This window comes from Melanotaenia boesemani, chromosome 9, assembly GCF_017639745.1.
Source record: "Melanotaenia boesemani isolate fMelBoe1 chromosome 9, fMelBoe1.pri, whole genome shotgun sequence".
Classification (NCBI taxonomy): domain Eukaryota; kingdom Metazoa; phylum Chordata; class Actinopteri; order Atheriniformes; family Melanotaeniidae; genus Melanotaenia; species Melanotaenia boesemani.
Genome location: NC_055690.1, coordinates 26705108 through 26720633, shown reverse-complemented (window position 1 = coordinate 26720633; position 15526 = coordinate 26705108). Strand labels below are relative to the sequence as shown.

At 37.5% G+C, this 15526-nt stretch overlaps 1 protein-coding gene across 3 annotated transcripts in view; it reads left to right on the top strand.

Moving 5' to 3' along the window:
- The window catches only part of zbbx (zinc finger, B-box domain containing), a 57714-nt gene that overhangs the window by 14914 nt on the left and 27274 nt on the right, over positions 1–15526 (top strand). For all 3 annotated transcript variants that reach the window (XM_041995508.1, XM_041995507.1, XM_041995506.1), the window contains exons 7-9: positions 9851–10058; positions 11362–11512; positions 15039–15139. In XM_041995508.1, the coding sequence (XP_041851442.1) occupies positions 9851–10058; positions 11362–11512; positions 15039–15139 (460 nt within the window). The remainder of the gene's footprint in view (positions 1–9850; positions 10059–11361; positions 11513–15038; positions 15140–15526) is intronic.

The window sequence follows — 15526 nt, the reverse complement described above, 5'->3', positions numbered from 1 at the left end:
CTATTTCTCAGACACACATACATTTGCATAATCTTAATTCCACTTTGCATGTTTGAGAACAGAGAACTATGGCATTGGCTGTTTTGTCAGATTTCTCCAGAAGGGGGCACTGAAGCTCCACAGCATGATTCTTGTTCAGGTGACCATTGTCAAATGCACATCAACCCTCTGTCCTCTCGGTATCTGTCTTCTCTGTCTCTTGTTACCGATACTTTCATTATCTTTTTCAGTCTTATTCTCATTTGACTTCCTTAATTTTTTCTTTTTTTTTCCCTCCTCTTTGGGTCTTGTACCAGTGACTACAGAATGTTTGTTTTAAATATTGCTTATGCTTCGGAAACCTTTATCATTTTTAAATGTGTGGACACCCACACACCTGAGAGCAGAATGAATTACTTGAATGGATTTATTAATCAGATTTTGAGGTGACCCAGTTTTACTCATCTTACCATGTTAAGAAAATTAATTTTTCTTTCACACAGGTAGATAGCCTACTCTTTAAACTCTGGAGCACCATTTAACATAAAAGTAAAAAAAAGGAGTTGCTGATAATTGGCACATGTTCACTATCTTGATGTTCATATTCACACCTCAACTTGCACTGGATGGCATGAGCCCTCCTTCCTTAAATCAAAAACTGGCCTGGTACTGGAGAAACATTATTGCTAAAAAGTGAATGCAAGGAAAATCTGGTACAGTTTAAAAACATGTCAGTAGCAAGGGTATTCTCATTTTCAGCATTACATACACACACATGCTGAAAGAACTTTAACACTAAAGACTTTTAAGACACATCAGTCGATCAACAGTGTTGCAGTGTTTGCAAATGCTGCCTCATATAATAATTACTATTTCTTTATTAATAATCTCTCCTATTATAAGGAACATCCAGAAAATGGATAATATACTATATTGTGAAGCGAAAACAAAAAACCAGTCCATTGCAGGGCCAACACAGAAAGAGACAAGCAACTACTCACACACGCACTCACTCCTAGGGAGAATTTAGGAAGATATCTTTTGTCTTTAATGTTCATCTGTCATTGACTCTTGGTTCAATGACATCATTTTCATCTAATAATTTTCAAAGTGATTGAATATACTTGAATTTTATGTTTGCATATTGCTTTGTAAATAATATGACTGAACCAAGAACTTCATTATCAACATAAGCTAAGCTAATATTGATATTGAAGTTCTTAGTTCAGTCTTGATGTCCTTACTTGACTGCTCTTTGCATCTCCATCATATCATCATAATGATATACACTGAAGAGCCAAGTTGGTGTGTAAAAGCCACTGATTTGGATGGGGACCAGAGTGAACTGGCAAACTGAAGAATCTCTACAAACCACACTATATAGCTCATTCTCTGTAACTCTTCAGTGTTCGTCTGGGTTTCTATCCACACTTTAGTTACTGGTAATTCAAAACTGTGTATTTTGGCAGGATATAAAAACTGGGGATTACACACATGCAGCTGACGCAGGCATCTCTCTCTCTTTTCTGCTAATCTTGTTTGATTTGCCTTGGAAAGATTGATGAAGGGGGAGAGGCCGAATGAGGGACAGAAAGACAAAAAGAATAATAATGTCGTTAGTATGTTGTGCTGACGTTTTTACGTGTGTCTCATCAGATTGTGTGTCCACCTTCATGCACACACAGACCTGGTTCAAATAAGGTTCAGTTAACTACACAATCCTGGAAATGTGGAGTCGGAACGGGTGTGGACTGCCTTGGTGTGCAGGTAGTTTTAAACTGTAAAGCATTATTGAAAGTGACATTAACATGGTATACTTAATCTATGCTATACTCTACTATATCTTGAAATCTGCGTCATACACAGCTCTATGCGGCGGCTTGACCACAGGTTTGTAGCTGTGGCAAAACATTGGGCTGTAGCCACGTCCTTCATAACACCCTCACAACACTCATCATACAAAGCAGGGAGAGAAGCACAACTAAAATGATAACAACATGGCAAGTGATGCCGTTTGGCCAAAGTGTTGATGAGTTTCTTACATCCTGGTCTTTTTTAAAAAAAAAAAAGCAAAAAAAACTGAGCACTGGTCTTTGACGAGAAAAAAAGTTCTGTTTGTTTATAATGTTTGTTATCTCTCTGTGTCTCTGGGAGCTGGTGGATTATTTAGTTGCAACTCACAAAAATTTAACATTTTTCTATTTTCTTGTGTCACGTCGCAAGGCCCTGTGTGCACGTCTGCATCAACAAGCGCAACATTTCACATGCACAAATGTCGCCTGTCGCTTGGCTGGAGGAGGGCAGCGGTTTTCACCTCTTCGCACAAGTTCCATAGAAAATTAATGGAGAAGGAGTGATGTCGCCTCCCATGTGTCCAGCCCATAACTTGAGAGGTGCTTGCAACTCGAGTTGAATAAAACCAAAGTGGTTGGAGCTGTGGGATGAGTCTGCAGCAGAGCGCTGCAAGTGGCGCTCGATCTGCAACTGAAAACACCACAAGAGTAAACTGCAAATAATCGGATCATTTCATTTTTATGATCATATCAGATCATACCAGATCATAATCGAGATTAAAACTCAATTAATTGCCCAGCCCTACTATCTGTCTGTCTCTGTCCGTCCATCTGTCAGTCCGTCTATCCAGCCAGCCAGCCAGCCAGCCAGTTGTGTGAACTCACACAACTGTTATAGATTTGTTTATTGCATCATATTATCTGTTGAGCTAAGACAAAATACAGCAATGTACAATTATGTAGTTTTCATGCCACAATTTTTACTTTGCTAATCATATTTTTAGTAACTGAAATCACAATATGTTTGTTAAATAGTGATATTAAAATTCTCCAATATTTGATATTTGTGGATTTTTAAGTGGTTAATGAAGTGTGTACTGGCTGAAAACAAAAGTGTAAATGTCAGTGTTACTGGTCGGTGTTAACGTTCACTGAAGTGTTCTATGAGTAGTTTAAGGAATTAAATGTCCTATGTTGTTGCAATGGGATATTCTGTTTGGCTAGGTAGGCCTTATCACGAACGTAAAGCAGACTTCAAAGTGTGTAGACTACAGAGGCCACTCCGTAGCCTAAATGGCGAGTTAAAGCTGGATATTTAAAAAAATTGCCTGATTGTGAAGGGTTTAGGGCTGCAATAGTCGACAATAAAAATAGTCGTCAACGAATTTACCCGTCGACTATTGTCGGCGGAAAAAAACAAACAAACAAACAAAAAGAAAACTAAACCTACAGAGTGAGACATTGTCTTCTTACCTATCTCTGCTGAGAGTGGCTCAATGCACGTGCGCAAACTACAGATTGAGACATCGTCTTCTTTTCTTATCTCTGCTGATAGTTGCACATGCACAATAAAGTCTGCCAGGGGAAAAGTATGGCGGCTGGCTAAGGAATAAAACAGCTGCAGAGGATGTCAAAAGTCTGAAATAACTTCATGTTAAACTTACAAAAAAAATTAAATACATGTGAGATTTGTGTACCCCGGAAGTATGTTTGCAATGCTCGAACATTTAAAGATGAGGCACGTCAGACTTACATAACATCCTTATGCAAGATTTCAAAGCTGAAAGTGAAATAAGATCCATTTAATAATCATGAGATACATAATCAAATTGGTTGACTAGTCGTTTTAATAGTCGGTGACTAGTCGACCATCAAAATAGTCATTAGTTGCAGCCCTAGAATGGTTTCATCATTTTTGTTGACCATTAAGCCTAAAGTAAAAATAACAAAGGCAGCCACTGTTGAGGATGAAAATGAGTTTTAACCATTATGCTATTAACAAGTTACCCCAATGAAGAAGAGAAAACAGCAAACCAAACTTTTTGTTTTATCAAGCTTAATCAATTTGTCCAGATCTGTTGGACACATGAACAATGTATCCATGATGCTGTTATAAAAATAAAAGTGATTTAATTTCTTTAGGCTGTACTGTTAAATTAATTTTAGTTTAGCCGGTTTTCTGTTGAGGGGAAAATTTCCATTAAGCGTCTAATTAGCAGCCATAAGATCAGATCAAATTCTCTAAATGCCAAGGAAGAGACCTCCAGTGCATCCTTTATTGTATTATTTAGCATAGGACACCTTGGACCATTCTTTATAGAAAGAAAGGACATCATGCCAGCCCACAACACTTTGTGACCACAACAGTCAAAGGGGCCCACAGTTGTTTTCATGCAGTCATACTAACGGAGGAAAAAATGAAAGCTGAAGTCCACTAATTGGTTTTGCAGTCTTTAATAATGCAAGCAAACTAACATTTGGACACTACCGTTTTTATAAAAGTCAAGGTGCACACAGAACTGAACATGCAATTTTATTGGTGCAGAAGTAATTAAACCTTATTTCTAACCTACAGGGCAGTCAGTGCAAGGCTGGTGCTGGCAGTATTCAAATACCACACCCTAACATAATGTATGCAACACTGAAACCAAAACGTGTCATTCATTAGCTTTGTGTCACTGTCACAAAAATCCACTGACAACACTTACACTTCCAAAAATAAAGGTAAAGGTCTTAACATCTGACAAGGACTGCAAAAGAAATCAGTTCAGTTCCTCCTTGATGGTTAAATTTTCTCTCTTTCTCTTAGTACACCAAGTGAAATGTCCTAAAGGGCTTTGGAAATTTTCTATGTCATATGAACCCAAAACACCTCATTATAAAAGTAAGTGGATGATGTCACCACCTCTTGCAAGGGGTTATCTTTTTTTTGGCTTTTCCCCAAAAATTCAATAGTGCTCCAGAACCGTAGTTAATTCATATAAAATAGATGTGACAGTAGAGTTAATCTGACAAACCTTAATCTGACCGATACACCCAGTTTATATAGCATTTTACTTTTTAAAAATAGATTTTTAATTCATCATCTTGTTAAACTATTAGATTTTTTTTATTCTTTTTACAGAGCAACTGTGACTTCCTAAATATGAAAGATTCTTCCTCCCATCTTTCTTTGACCAGACTGTGGTCAGATGATCAGTGTTTAGGCAGTGCATTAGGTAATTAGGTACAGGTAATGTACCTAATTAGGTACATTGGGAGGATTTATTTGACTTTAAAGAAATTCTGTAATATTGAGAAGCACTGTCAGGTTCTTTGCACCTGCCACCGTTGTTTCCCTGGTTAGTTTTGGCTCAGTTTGGTTCAACTGTTCATCAAACAGTGGAGAAGGGCACAAATGGAGGTTAGAAAATGAGAAGACATGACGCTTACCCAGAGGAATTAAATAATGCTGGCAAGGAACAAGATTAACAATAAACAATGTGCTATACTGGATTATAGACCGTGATGCAGAATATGTTTTTGGAATAAAACGGACACACTTTGCATCAGTTTTAATGTCACCAATCCAAGGAAGTTGATGCACAGTTCTGCATACACCAGTTTCTAGCTTTTATAATGAAAAAAGCCCTCGTTGTACTGAAATCGAATTCCATGAAACAACTGACTCCTATTTTTGGCTCATTTGGAAAAAGTGAACCAATTATAGCACATAGTTTCAACTGTGTTCATTTTGTGTGAATGTCAATGGTTTATTATTCATAAAGACTTGGTGTAAACGTGTTTTACTGTTTCCTTTGTCCGCTTACACAGGATAATCTACTTGTTATATCAAGTAGGAATAGACTGAGGGGTGATTTAAGGGGCTAATTTTGAAGCATGTGCAACAAAACTAAGCAAAACAAACACGATTTTTAAGGTTAGTACAGTGTGGAGGACCTTGCATAGAAAAGACAGCCACACTGCTAACAGGATGTTTAGAGTATTTCATAAACAAACAAACCCAACTGCCTAACATTCAACGTAATATGACATCGATGTGGCATTCTTAGTTCCACTGAGCTCATTGCTTTCAAATATTTGATGATGTTTTGTGATAGCATTGCACATTTGGACAATTATTAAAAGAAATAAACAAGGTTGATGAAATAAAAACAGAATGAAAGAAGTTCAAAGCCATACCTTCCCTCATACATCTGTACATCAGTTGTGTTTAAACTTTGGAGTTTGTATTTGTATGTTCAATTCAGCCCACTGCAACTCCAACATCGAGGAATTTCAAATATTGTGAGATAATCTTACAGTAAGCTCACAGGCCATTACTTCTGACCCACATGTACAGCGTCCCTTTTCCTACAGGAGAAGTTGTGCAGTGTTTCCTGTAAACACATTTTCATTTATCAGGAGCCCTCCATAAAAGGGGCTTTACTGAACTGTCTCCCTCTAAGTACAGATAATTTGTGGCATCTCAGAAGCAAAAGTTCGGTTTCTCACCTATGGGATGCTGCTGGGCAGTGATTGGCTCCAGAAATGCACATACTAGATGTTACTGTGCCTTCAAGCGAATCAGGAACATGAAGTTTTATGGTTGGAAAGTTACATAGTGCAATTTTAAATGTTGCAAATTGTCCTAAATGACAAGTATCACACTTGCATAGACAAGTTTCATGAGTTTAAATATCAGGTTGGTACTGATCACTGATGTTCTTTTTCTATGGTCTGTTGCTTGTTCTTGTAAAATGTTTCCTGGCAGTGTGAATCCCTGTTACCCCTTTTCCAGCTGCGTAATGTTTTGGATGAGGTAATGACGCTGCAATGATGTGGCTTCATGTCGGTGGAAAACAGACAGGTTCTTTGGAAGCACACAATCTAACCAGCTAAGCACTGGCACTAGCACCATCACTGGTATCTTTGGATGAAATAAGGTATGTGAAGGTGCTACAGGCTCAATTTCTGGTGTTGGCGATAAAACCATAATAGATTAAATACATAGTATAACACTGCAAAGATGTTCCAGGCTGCCTTGATAGACTCCACACACCAGGGAAATCCAGAGGAGAACTCATGGATGCTGTTTATCAGGCAGCTGATCATATCAAAAGTCTGATAAGCTGCTGGTTTGACCAGCCAATCGAGATATTAAGATAATATGTTGAAAGGGTACCATTTAATACCATCAATGTTCCATATTGGGCTTGAATAGATTTCTGTGTGCCCTTCATTGTCTGTGGCAGAATGGTGGTTCAGCACTCATTTTTATTTAAAAAAAAAACTTAGAGGAACAAGTTTTAATTTAATCTGTTCTTTCTTAAATCAGCACAGAGTAGAAATCATTCATGCAGTTTTAAAATCGTAATTTAGCACATATTCAGATGAATGTCCATTAGAAAGTTGCACCTTGACTAGAGATTTTTGGTTGCAGTTCTGGTTGGATAGTTAAGCGAGCTTATATAGAAAACTCATTACCTTAAAAATAATTACTAATCAAACACGGGAAAAACAATATAAAACCCACAAGGAAACCTTAAACAACTAGTTAAAATAAATATATAGTTTATTATTCGGCACACTATATAAAATAGAATATGAACCTTAATACAGAAGTGGGAAAGGTATGCATAAAATATATCATAACATATACTGTAAGTATGTTGAGATGTACAAAGAGGTTTAAACATGAATTCGATTAACTGTTTGGGCTGCACGGTGGTGAGGTGGTTAGTACCATGGAGGCCTTTTTTTTAGTTTGATCAACAATAAACTTATCAGTTTAGGTCTTATAAATGTTTGCAAAGTAGCGACAGCTTCCAGTAACTTGCACTAAATGCACCTTGCATTGGTTCAGGAAAGGACCATAATAAGGGTGGTCGCAAATATCTGTGTGTCCAGTTGCCGTCAGCTTTCACCATGGAACAGCATTAATTCATTCTCTAAATGTATTGATTTAAATGCCTAATATAGTCATTTATACAAAAGTCATTTAAAAGATGTTTTTGTGATCTCAGGACAGTCCATTTAACTCCAAATAAAACGTCTAAATATTGAAATTTACTCCTGTTCAAAAGGTATTTCTTTAAATAAATGATCTCTTCTTCCTCAGATCACTGACTTCCTTGGACTGTACTTTTGTACTGTAATGGGAGATGGTCCACACTTGTACTTAAAAGCACATTTTAGCTTATCCAAGTTCAGCAAAGTGCCCCAAGTGTGTGTGTTGGTCAATCCTAAGTTATGAGCTGCAGTCCATCATGATAATAGGAAGGGAAAGGGTCTCTTTTTTATTTTTTAATGCATGCTTGTGTTGCCCAGACAAAAAGAAAATTCAAAGAAACAATTGAAAGTCCAATTGGTGCCAAGCTATTCATAATGCAAACTTCCTATGGGAAATGTTGGCTTCTCAACACCATTCCTATGGAATGAAACCAAAGCTCATGCCACAGGATCATATACAATACCAGTGAAATGTTTGGACACATTTTTCTTTGTAATAAAATGTGTGTCATTTATGGTTGAAGATTTGTGAGAATGTATTGCTTAAAATTGATAAAAGAAAAAGAGATCTTTAGGGAAGCTTATGAATAACTGTGGGTAAATGTGACTTGAATGGAATACCAGTGACATGATTTATCATCAAGAGACCAAAAGTGTAATTAATGTCATAATCCAAACTTGTGTTCTTCCACAGTTCCATGACTCAGAGTTTCTGTACTTTTGTTGCACATGTTCAAGGAAGATGGTCTACAGATTGGCTAACCTCATAAGTCCTGCAGTTAGTGATAATTATTGTACAAGATAATGACTGCAGCATGTGGGAAATCAGTCAGCACTCAGGCAATATGCATGACATTTCTCCTGAGTACAGTTTGGATATAACTGATACAAACCCCTCTTTATAAAGGAGAAATCCTTGGATGAAAATGTATGATCTTGAATAGAGGTTGTCAGGGCAGCTGTAAGACTTTGGTAAGAGTAGACAAGCTTGGTCATGTTATGCTCATCACTATTATTTTTCAGCACAAACTTGTGTTTTACCCTTAAAATTGGGTTATGACAGCAGTCTGTAGTGACCTAATTTTATTTCTATTATGTCATCTTGAGCTGTGATATCGGACTGATCTCTATATAATTGCCTTGTTTCAGTTGTGGATTTGGAAGATTTTATTTTTGCAAATTGATGTAGGACAACTAGTTTATACTTTTGTTGCTTCTAGATCAGACTCTTGGCAATATTTGCTATTATAGTATAACACATCCTTTCACCCCCCCCCCCCCCCCCCCCCCCCCCCTACACACAATTGTTTCTGATTCACATATGTACTGATGTAGTGTCATACTTTTCTTCTGTTGCAGACAAACTTACAGACTCATGTGAGCACCCGTGATGTGGTCAACTGCTTTCAAAGACAGATAAATAACAACTCCTTTCACAGTACCTGTAATCCCAGTTCAGCCCCCAGTTTTAATCACACCATCACTTCCAATACCAGACAAGCAGGAGGGAGCCCAAAAAATACTAAAGGGACTGAGGAAAAACCTATTAACTGGCACTGTGATTGCAGTCAGGTATGTACTGAATAAGTGATCAAGTGCTGAGTTTACAATAATGCAACAGTAAACTGACTTTGAAAAATGTGCAGTATGTGTTATATTTATTTGTTTGTTTATCCAAATTACTAAGACCACAAGCTTGGTTTTATAAATGCAATATTTATGCTCCCATCAAACTAATTTAATTCAGCATTTATATTATAGACTTTACAATTCTTCAGTTCTAAAGTCTATTATATGAAAACATTTTGAATTTTGGCTTAATTCATCTCATACAGTGTATTTCTATAAGATAGTAAATATAGCAAAGTGGTATTTATCTATTATTTATCTATAGATAAATTGGGAATTTGTTGTTGAAAAACTTTTATTGCATTCACTGTTCATTTGCCGTGACAGTGCAGTAGAAAGATGTCAAACAATCTTCTACAAAGTGAGAGTTCTACCTCTAGAACCTCCAAGCCTCTCCGACTTGCATTGCATATAATCTCTGAGTTGCTATAACTGACAAGTTTTTCCTTTTGCTGTAGGTGTTTGTTGTGAATGATGGAGAGCAGAAGGTGGGGATAACTGAAGATGATGAGCTAGGATTGCCCTCCACACTTCTTACAGGACAGTACAATGAGGAGGAATCAGCACAATACTTTCAGGATGCTCTGAGACAGTGGAGAGGAGAAAGATGTAATGAAGGAGAACAAACCATGACTACTGATACAATGTGGAGTCCTGTCAGATCAGGTGAACTGCACAGACATCGCTGCATGCAGATTTCGAATTTATCCCAATGTTGCATCAATTTCATTATCAACACTCCATAAGTGTTAGGGAACTGAGGAGACCAGTTCCTGTAATTTTACATACATTAAAATGAAGTTTGGCATAATTTTGCTGGAATTATCAAAATGATATCCATGAAAAGAATTTAAATGGATGGCACTTTGTATTCCTCCAATGTGCACATATTCATCCATATCCCAGCACAAATGCTGGGTTTAAACTTTGCAGTGATTACAAAGCATATAGTCCTCTTTCTGTGTATGTATTTCTTATTTTTAATTTATTGTTTTAAATTTGATTTCCTTCTCTTGCAACAATGTGACGTTATAGATTGCCCATGTTAACGTTAATGCTCAAATTATTTAAATCTGGCTATCAGGTAACTATAACAAAAAATAACAACTTTTTTTTAAAAATAAATTTGTCCCCACCAGATTTTTACTTGTTACACAGCCTTACTGAAAGTGCTTACCTCTGCAGATGGGGGGGTAATGCATGGCTGTTGTATACTGAGATAATGAGAATGAGAGTGCTAGGGTTTGTACTGCACAGCAAAACTTTATTCACCTGAGCAGTGTGAATGTTTGTGTAAAAATCTTTTATATTTGGCTTTTTGTGCCATTTTGCTCACACAATGTTTCTAGATGTACAAATGTGCAACAGATTATGTGTCCAGGTTCATGAGGGTGTGTATTATTAATACTATTATCCCAGGTTATGTGTGTGTGTGTGTGTGTGTGTGTGTGTTTGTGTGTGTAGGTGTTTGGGCTTTATATTAGACCTCCTGTTTTCTCTTCGTAACTGCTTGGACACTCAGCTACTTTCTCTTCACTCTGCTCTGCAAATTGCTGCTAACCCCTCCAGCCCTAATTATTTCTGTCAGGCCAGTGGCACCCAGGCCCAATTTGAAGCTGCCACAATGGACTGCCAAAGTGTCTTGAGTATAATCATAACAGTTGTTTTACTTATCTATATTTTTATTTTAGTCTGAGGTGCTCACATTTGTTTCTTTTGTGTTTTGTAAATCTCTTTTTCATTCCCATGGGGCTCCATCCTGTCGCTTTGTGTTTTGGCACTTTTGTGATGGTGACGAAGCGTTTTCTCTCTTCTCTGAGTTAAGTGTTTTGAAAAGATGGCAGGTCATGTCTTTCTGCATCCTCTTCTACCTTGTTCAGGCCTTTTCTTTCCTCTAGGCTATGTCTCCCCCACCCCTTAACTTTTTTTTGTGTGTGTGTGTGATCTGCCCCTCCCCACATTCTTCCAGTATCGGTGTCAGCTGTGGCGACCCAAGCTGACTTCCCTCCAGACAGAGAAGCTGAAGGACGAAAGAAGGGAGGGAGGGAAGGAGTTATGGTGGAGTTCACAGAAAACAGCCTTACCTATGTGGAGAGACTACTTCTTCAGAAGCACCGCAGGTAAACACAACTACACGCATGCACACAGTGTAAAAATATACCAAAATTGTAATGCAAACATAATGTAGCCTTATCAAATGGCAGTTTGCAGCCTGGTTGCAAGCCACACTCCTGCTCTGCCCCTCCACTTTTCTCTCCCCCACTAGCCTCTTTATGAGACTAATTTAATGAACAGCTGATCGAACTGCTGAGAAAGTACGAAACTGTATACATTACATTTGACATTTCAGGATACCAACACCGCTGCGTGCACAAACACCACCCTGCCACAAAAATCCCATGTTAAATATGAAATAACTGGGTCAATTGTTCATTGCACATCAAGACACAAAATCATAATTTTAAAAGCATGGTGACTTCTATTTTGCTGTTGCGGTGCGCTATGGTCATTTACATGTAGTGGAAACCTTGACACTTATATTTGTTACTTCATACTTTTGTCTGCCCCTGCATTTTTTTCCATTTTTATGTTGAGAATATGTTATGGTCCATGTGAGACTGATTTAACTTTGTATAAGCTGATTACCTTGTCCATCTTTTATAACGGTCGAAATGACACACTAAAAAAAAATCAGCAGTGTAATTTTGCATGTACTGCTTCATGTCCAATCCAGCCGGGCTTCACTCCAGAATAATTGCAGAGAGAACACGTCTCACAGGGATGATCTCCTGCTGGCTGTAAGTGAAGGATCAACTGTGCACAGTGTTAAGATTCTTTAGACACTGCCAGCAGTCGGCACGTGAACACAGCTACACAGTACACATTTTGTACCTTCTACAGGCTTCTGTCTTGGGGTTCGGGTTATAGGCTCAATAAAAATCTGTGTTTTGTTTTTTCATCATGTCTGACAACTTGTAGTTTTGTTCAGAATGATAACACAATAGAAAAAAAACTGCCTGATAAATTGTGTTTTCTGCCCTCAGAGCAAAAACGTGTTTGCTTAATAAAGCATAGCTCTTATTTATGCTTTAATATGGATTTCAGATCAAACATTTTGCAGCAGTTTTTGATACAAGCCGATTAATCAAAAGTTAAGATTGTAACTTTAATATCACTGACTATTGTTACATGACACTTGGAATTCTGCAGTAATCCTAAAGCACATTTAGTTTTAATTGTAATTTGTTTAAGACTTTCCAGTTTGAATTATTTTTATAAGCATCGTCTATGACCATAACAAATTTCTATACCTACATTTTAATGAGCTACATTTGTATCTGATAACATGTTGGTCATCAAATACTTGTTGAGCTATTTATTACAACAGGGGATGAGTATTTAACCACAGATGTACACAGATCTCACATCAAGTCCTTTGTTTAAAAAGAAAGACATTCTGTTTTCTGCTACTTCCATTAATGGGTTTCACTGTTTCACATATACCCTCATGCATATGTGTACACACAGACATGCTCACGTGTCTCTCTTTCCTCTCCATAGTCAGCCCACATAAGTCAATGGTGTACACAGCAATTTCTTTGTACTTATTGTGAAGTACACAGCCTGCAGGTGTAGCTTCAGCAGGTCCCATTATTACAACCTTTATTTAAACAGCTCCTTTTGGGCTGAGTAGTCCACTGGAGAGCAGGTCAGGAGAAAGGAGAGCATAGTGAAGTTTTAGGCCCTCTCACTGCCTGAGCAGAAATGCTCTAAGTCCCCAGCTGTAGCAGGCTTTAACTGTGGAATAGACCAGAGAGTCAATCTGGGGTGCAATAAGCCTGCAGCAGTGATGGTGGCAGAGCTTAATGGACAGACAGAGAGAGTTGCTGGCTGGCAGGAAGAAAGAAGGAGAGGTTGAATTTTAACAAGCTTCAATAATAATGGGAAAAGAAGTGGGATAAGGAGGGAGTGTGGAGCAGGAGGGAGCTTTAAAGAATTTGCTAAAAGTGCTCAGCTATATTAGAGTCGTAAACTCTATCACCTTGGAAGATTTGTGCATGGCCTACAGATCGTAGAAGGCTAGCTCATGACCAGGGCGGCATCAGTGTGATTTTCTTCTGTTGGTTGAGTAGTATTGGTGGAGTTAGTAAATGCTCCTTTTATCATCAAGTGCAAGAAACAACATGCATGAGATTAAGGCACTAAAGCCTTAAATAAAGGTTTGTGTAGCCAAATGCCTGAGAAGTCAATCAGGCCTTACCTGCATCTGGGAAAACAAATAAAAAAACAAAACAAAACAAAAAAAAAACTGTTTTCATGCCGTCAGAGTAGTTCTGCCAACTTTTACATTACAAGTTTATACATTTTATTGGCGAGTCTAATATCTATACAATGCTTTTACTAAAGCAAAAGCATGTCAAATGTAAAAATAACACAATAAAATAAAATACATGCATTTTAACTTACTTAGAGTATGCTATTAATATCAATAGATGGTGGGAGTTCTGTTTCTTGAAGTCCAAACTGTTACATCACTATTTTCTATAGGAATCAGTTGGTGCAGTTGGCAATTTATCCATTAGATATAACTAAATTTCACAAACAGTTTTTTTTTTTTATGTATTTATTTTTTATATCACTTTTCCACTTCCAAGATACCATGCTATTGCTACATTAGTTCATTTTAAAGTATCATCTTTGGCTGACACAGAATAAACAACAGTGATAAAAATGCAAATAGCATAAAATAGTAATAGAGTTGTTAGTGGCTTATTGAATTAGACTCCAATAGGATAGTTTTCAGAAAAGATATCTTCTCCTGCATATGTACTGTAGTTGTCAGGGTGCCTCTTAACTTGTTTCAGTCATAAAAAGTCAGTGTAGTTATTTTCTTGTTTTTGTTAGTCATTGTGTTTTCCACTTTCTCCAGTGAGCCTGTGGGTCCACACACTTCTGTTTATGCTGCTATTTTTCCTGTCAACAAACTGTCAGTTGTGTTCTGAAGTGAAGGCCTGGATGACTAGTCTGCAGCAATTAATTTGACCTGTGCCACAGAGCTACTCATAGCTAAAGTTTAGTTATGAGTGCAGAAATATAAGCTTGAACAGATGGACTGTTGATCAGAATGCTCTTGCAGATTCTGTTGACTTCTGTGGAACAATTTTTAGTACAAATATTAAATGCGTTTGAGCTAACGTCAGGACAAATAGGCTAACAACAGTTATATTGAAGGATTCATACTTCTTGATGTTTTTATTGCAGAGGGTATGGAACATAAATAGAAATTATAATACGAAAGGATAAATGCATGCTAGTCAAAGAAAAGTGATTCAATTTTAAAACATAAAAACCCCCTAAAGATAAACATTAACAACTCTGATGAGAAATAATTGAATAAGAAGAGAAAATGTAAGCAGCCAGGAATTTAAAAATAAAAATAAAAACTGTCTCATTTGTGCTATACTGTACAGTTTGATCAAGTGTAAACTGTTTATATGAAACTTCAGTAGATTGGCAATCCACCCATCCAGGTTTCAGGACAAGGCAATAAAGGGGCTGGGATATGAAGACAATACAAACAAAATGTATCTTTTTTGTTTTGAGCTGGCCTCATTTACTCACATAACAACAATCTTGTGTTTGCAGAACACCATTTCAAAGTTATCATCCTTCTCTGGACCTTGGCACGGATTCAAAATCTTCACTCACCACAGACACTGAGGAGGACACAGCAAACAACCTAACTGGTAGTTCATACACAACACACATGTTTATCTATGCTATATGACCATGTCTGTCTTTTGACACTGAAAGAGGCATTGATATTTTGAGACCTGTATGATTTAACCGCATACCCCATCTCTGGTACACAAAGCACAAACATGCTCTGATACCAAACAAACTGGGACAGAATTCTTTGGCACATGACCCACACAATCGCATACACATGGATCACACTTAGATATACAAACACACAGTTGCAAAATCTCTTTCTTTCAGTGGATCAGACATATCAGTGCATGCCTATCCATCCATGTCAGTTTGATAGGTAATCACAGGCGGGGATTGTGTGGGCAGAGGACTGTTAAAGATGGCTCAAGCCTGATGGGGTAAAAGAGGGTGGGTGTGGGGGG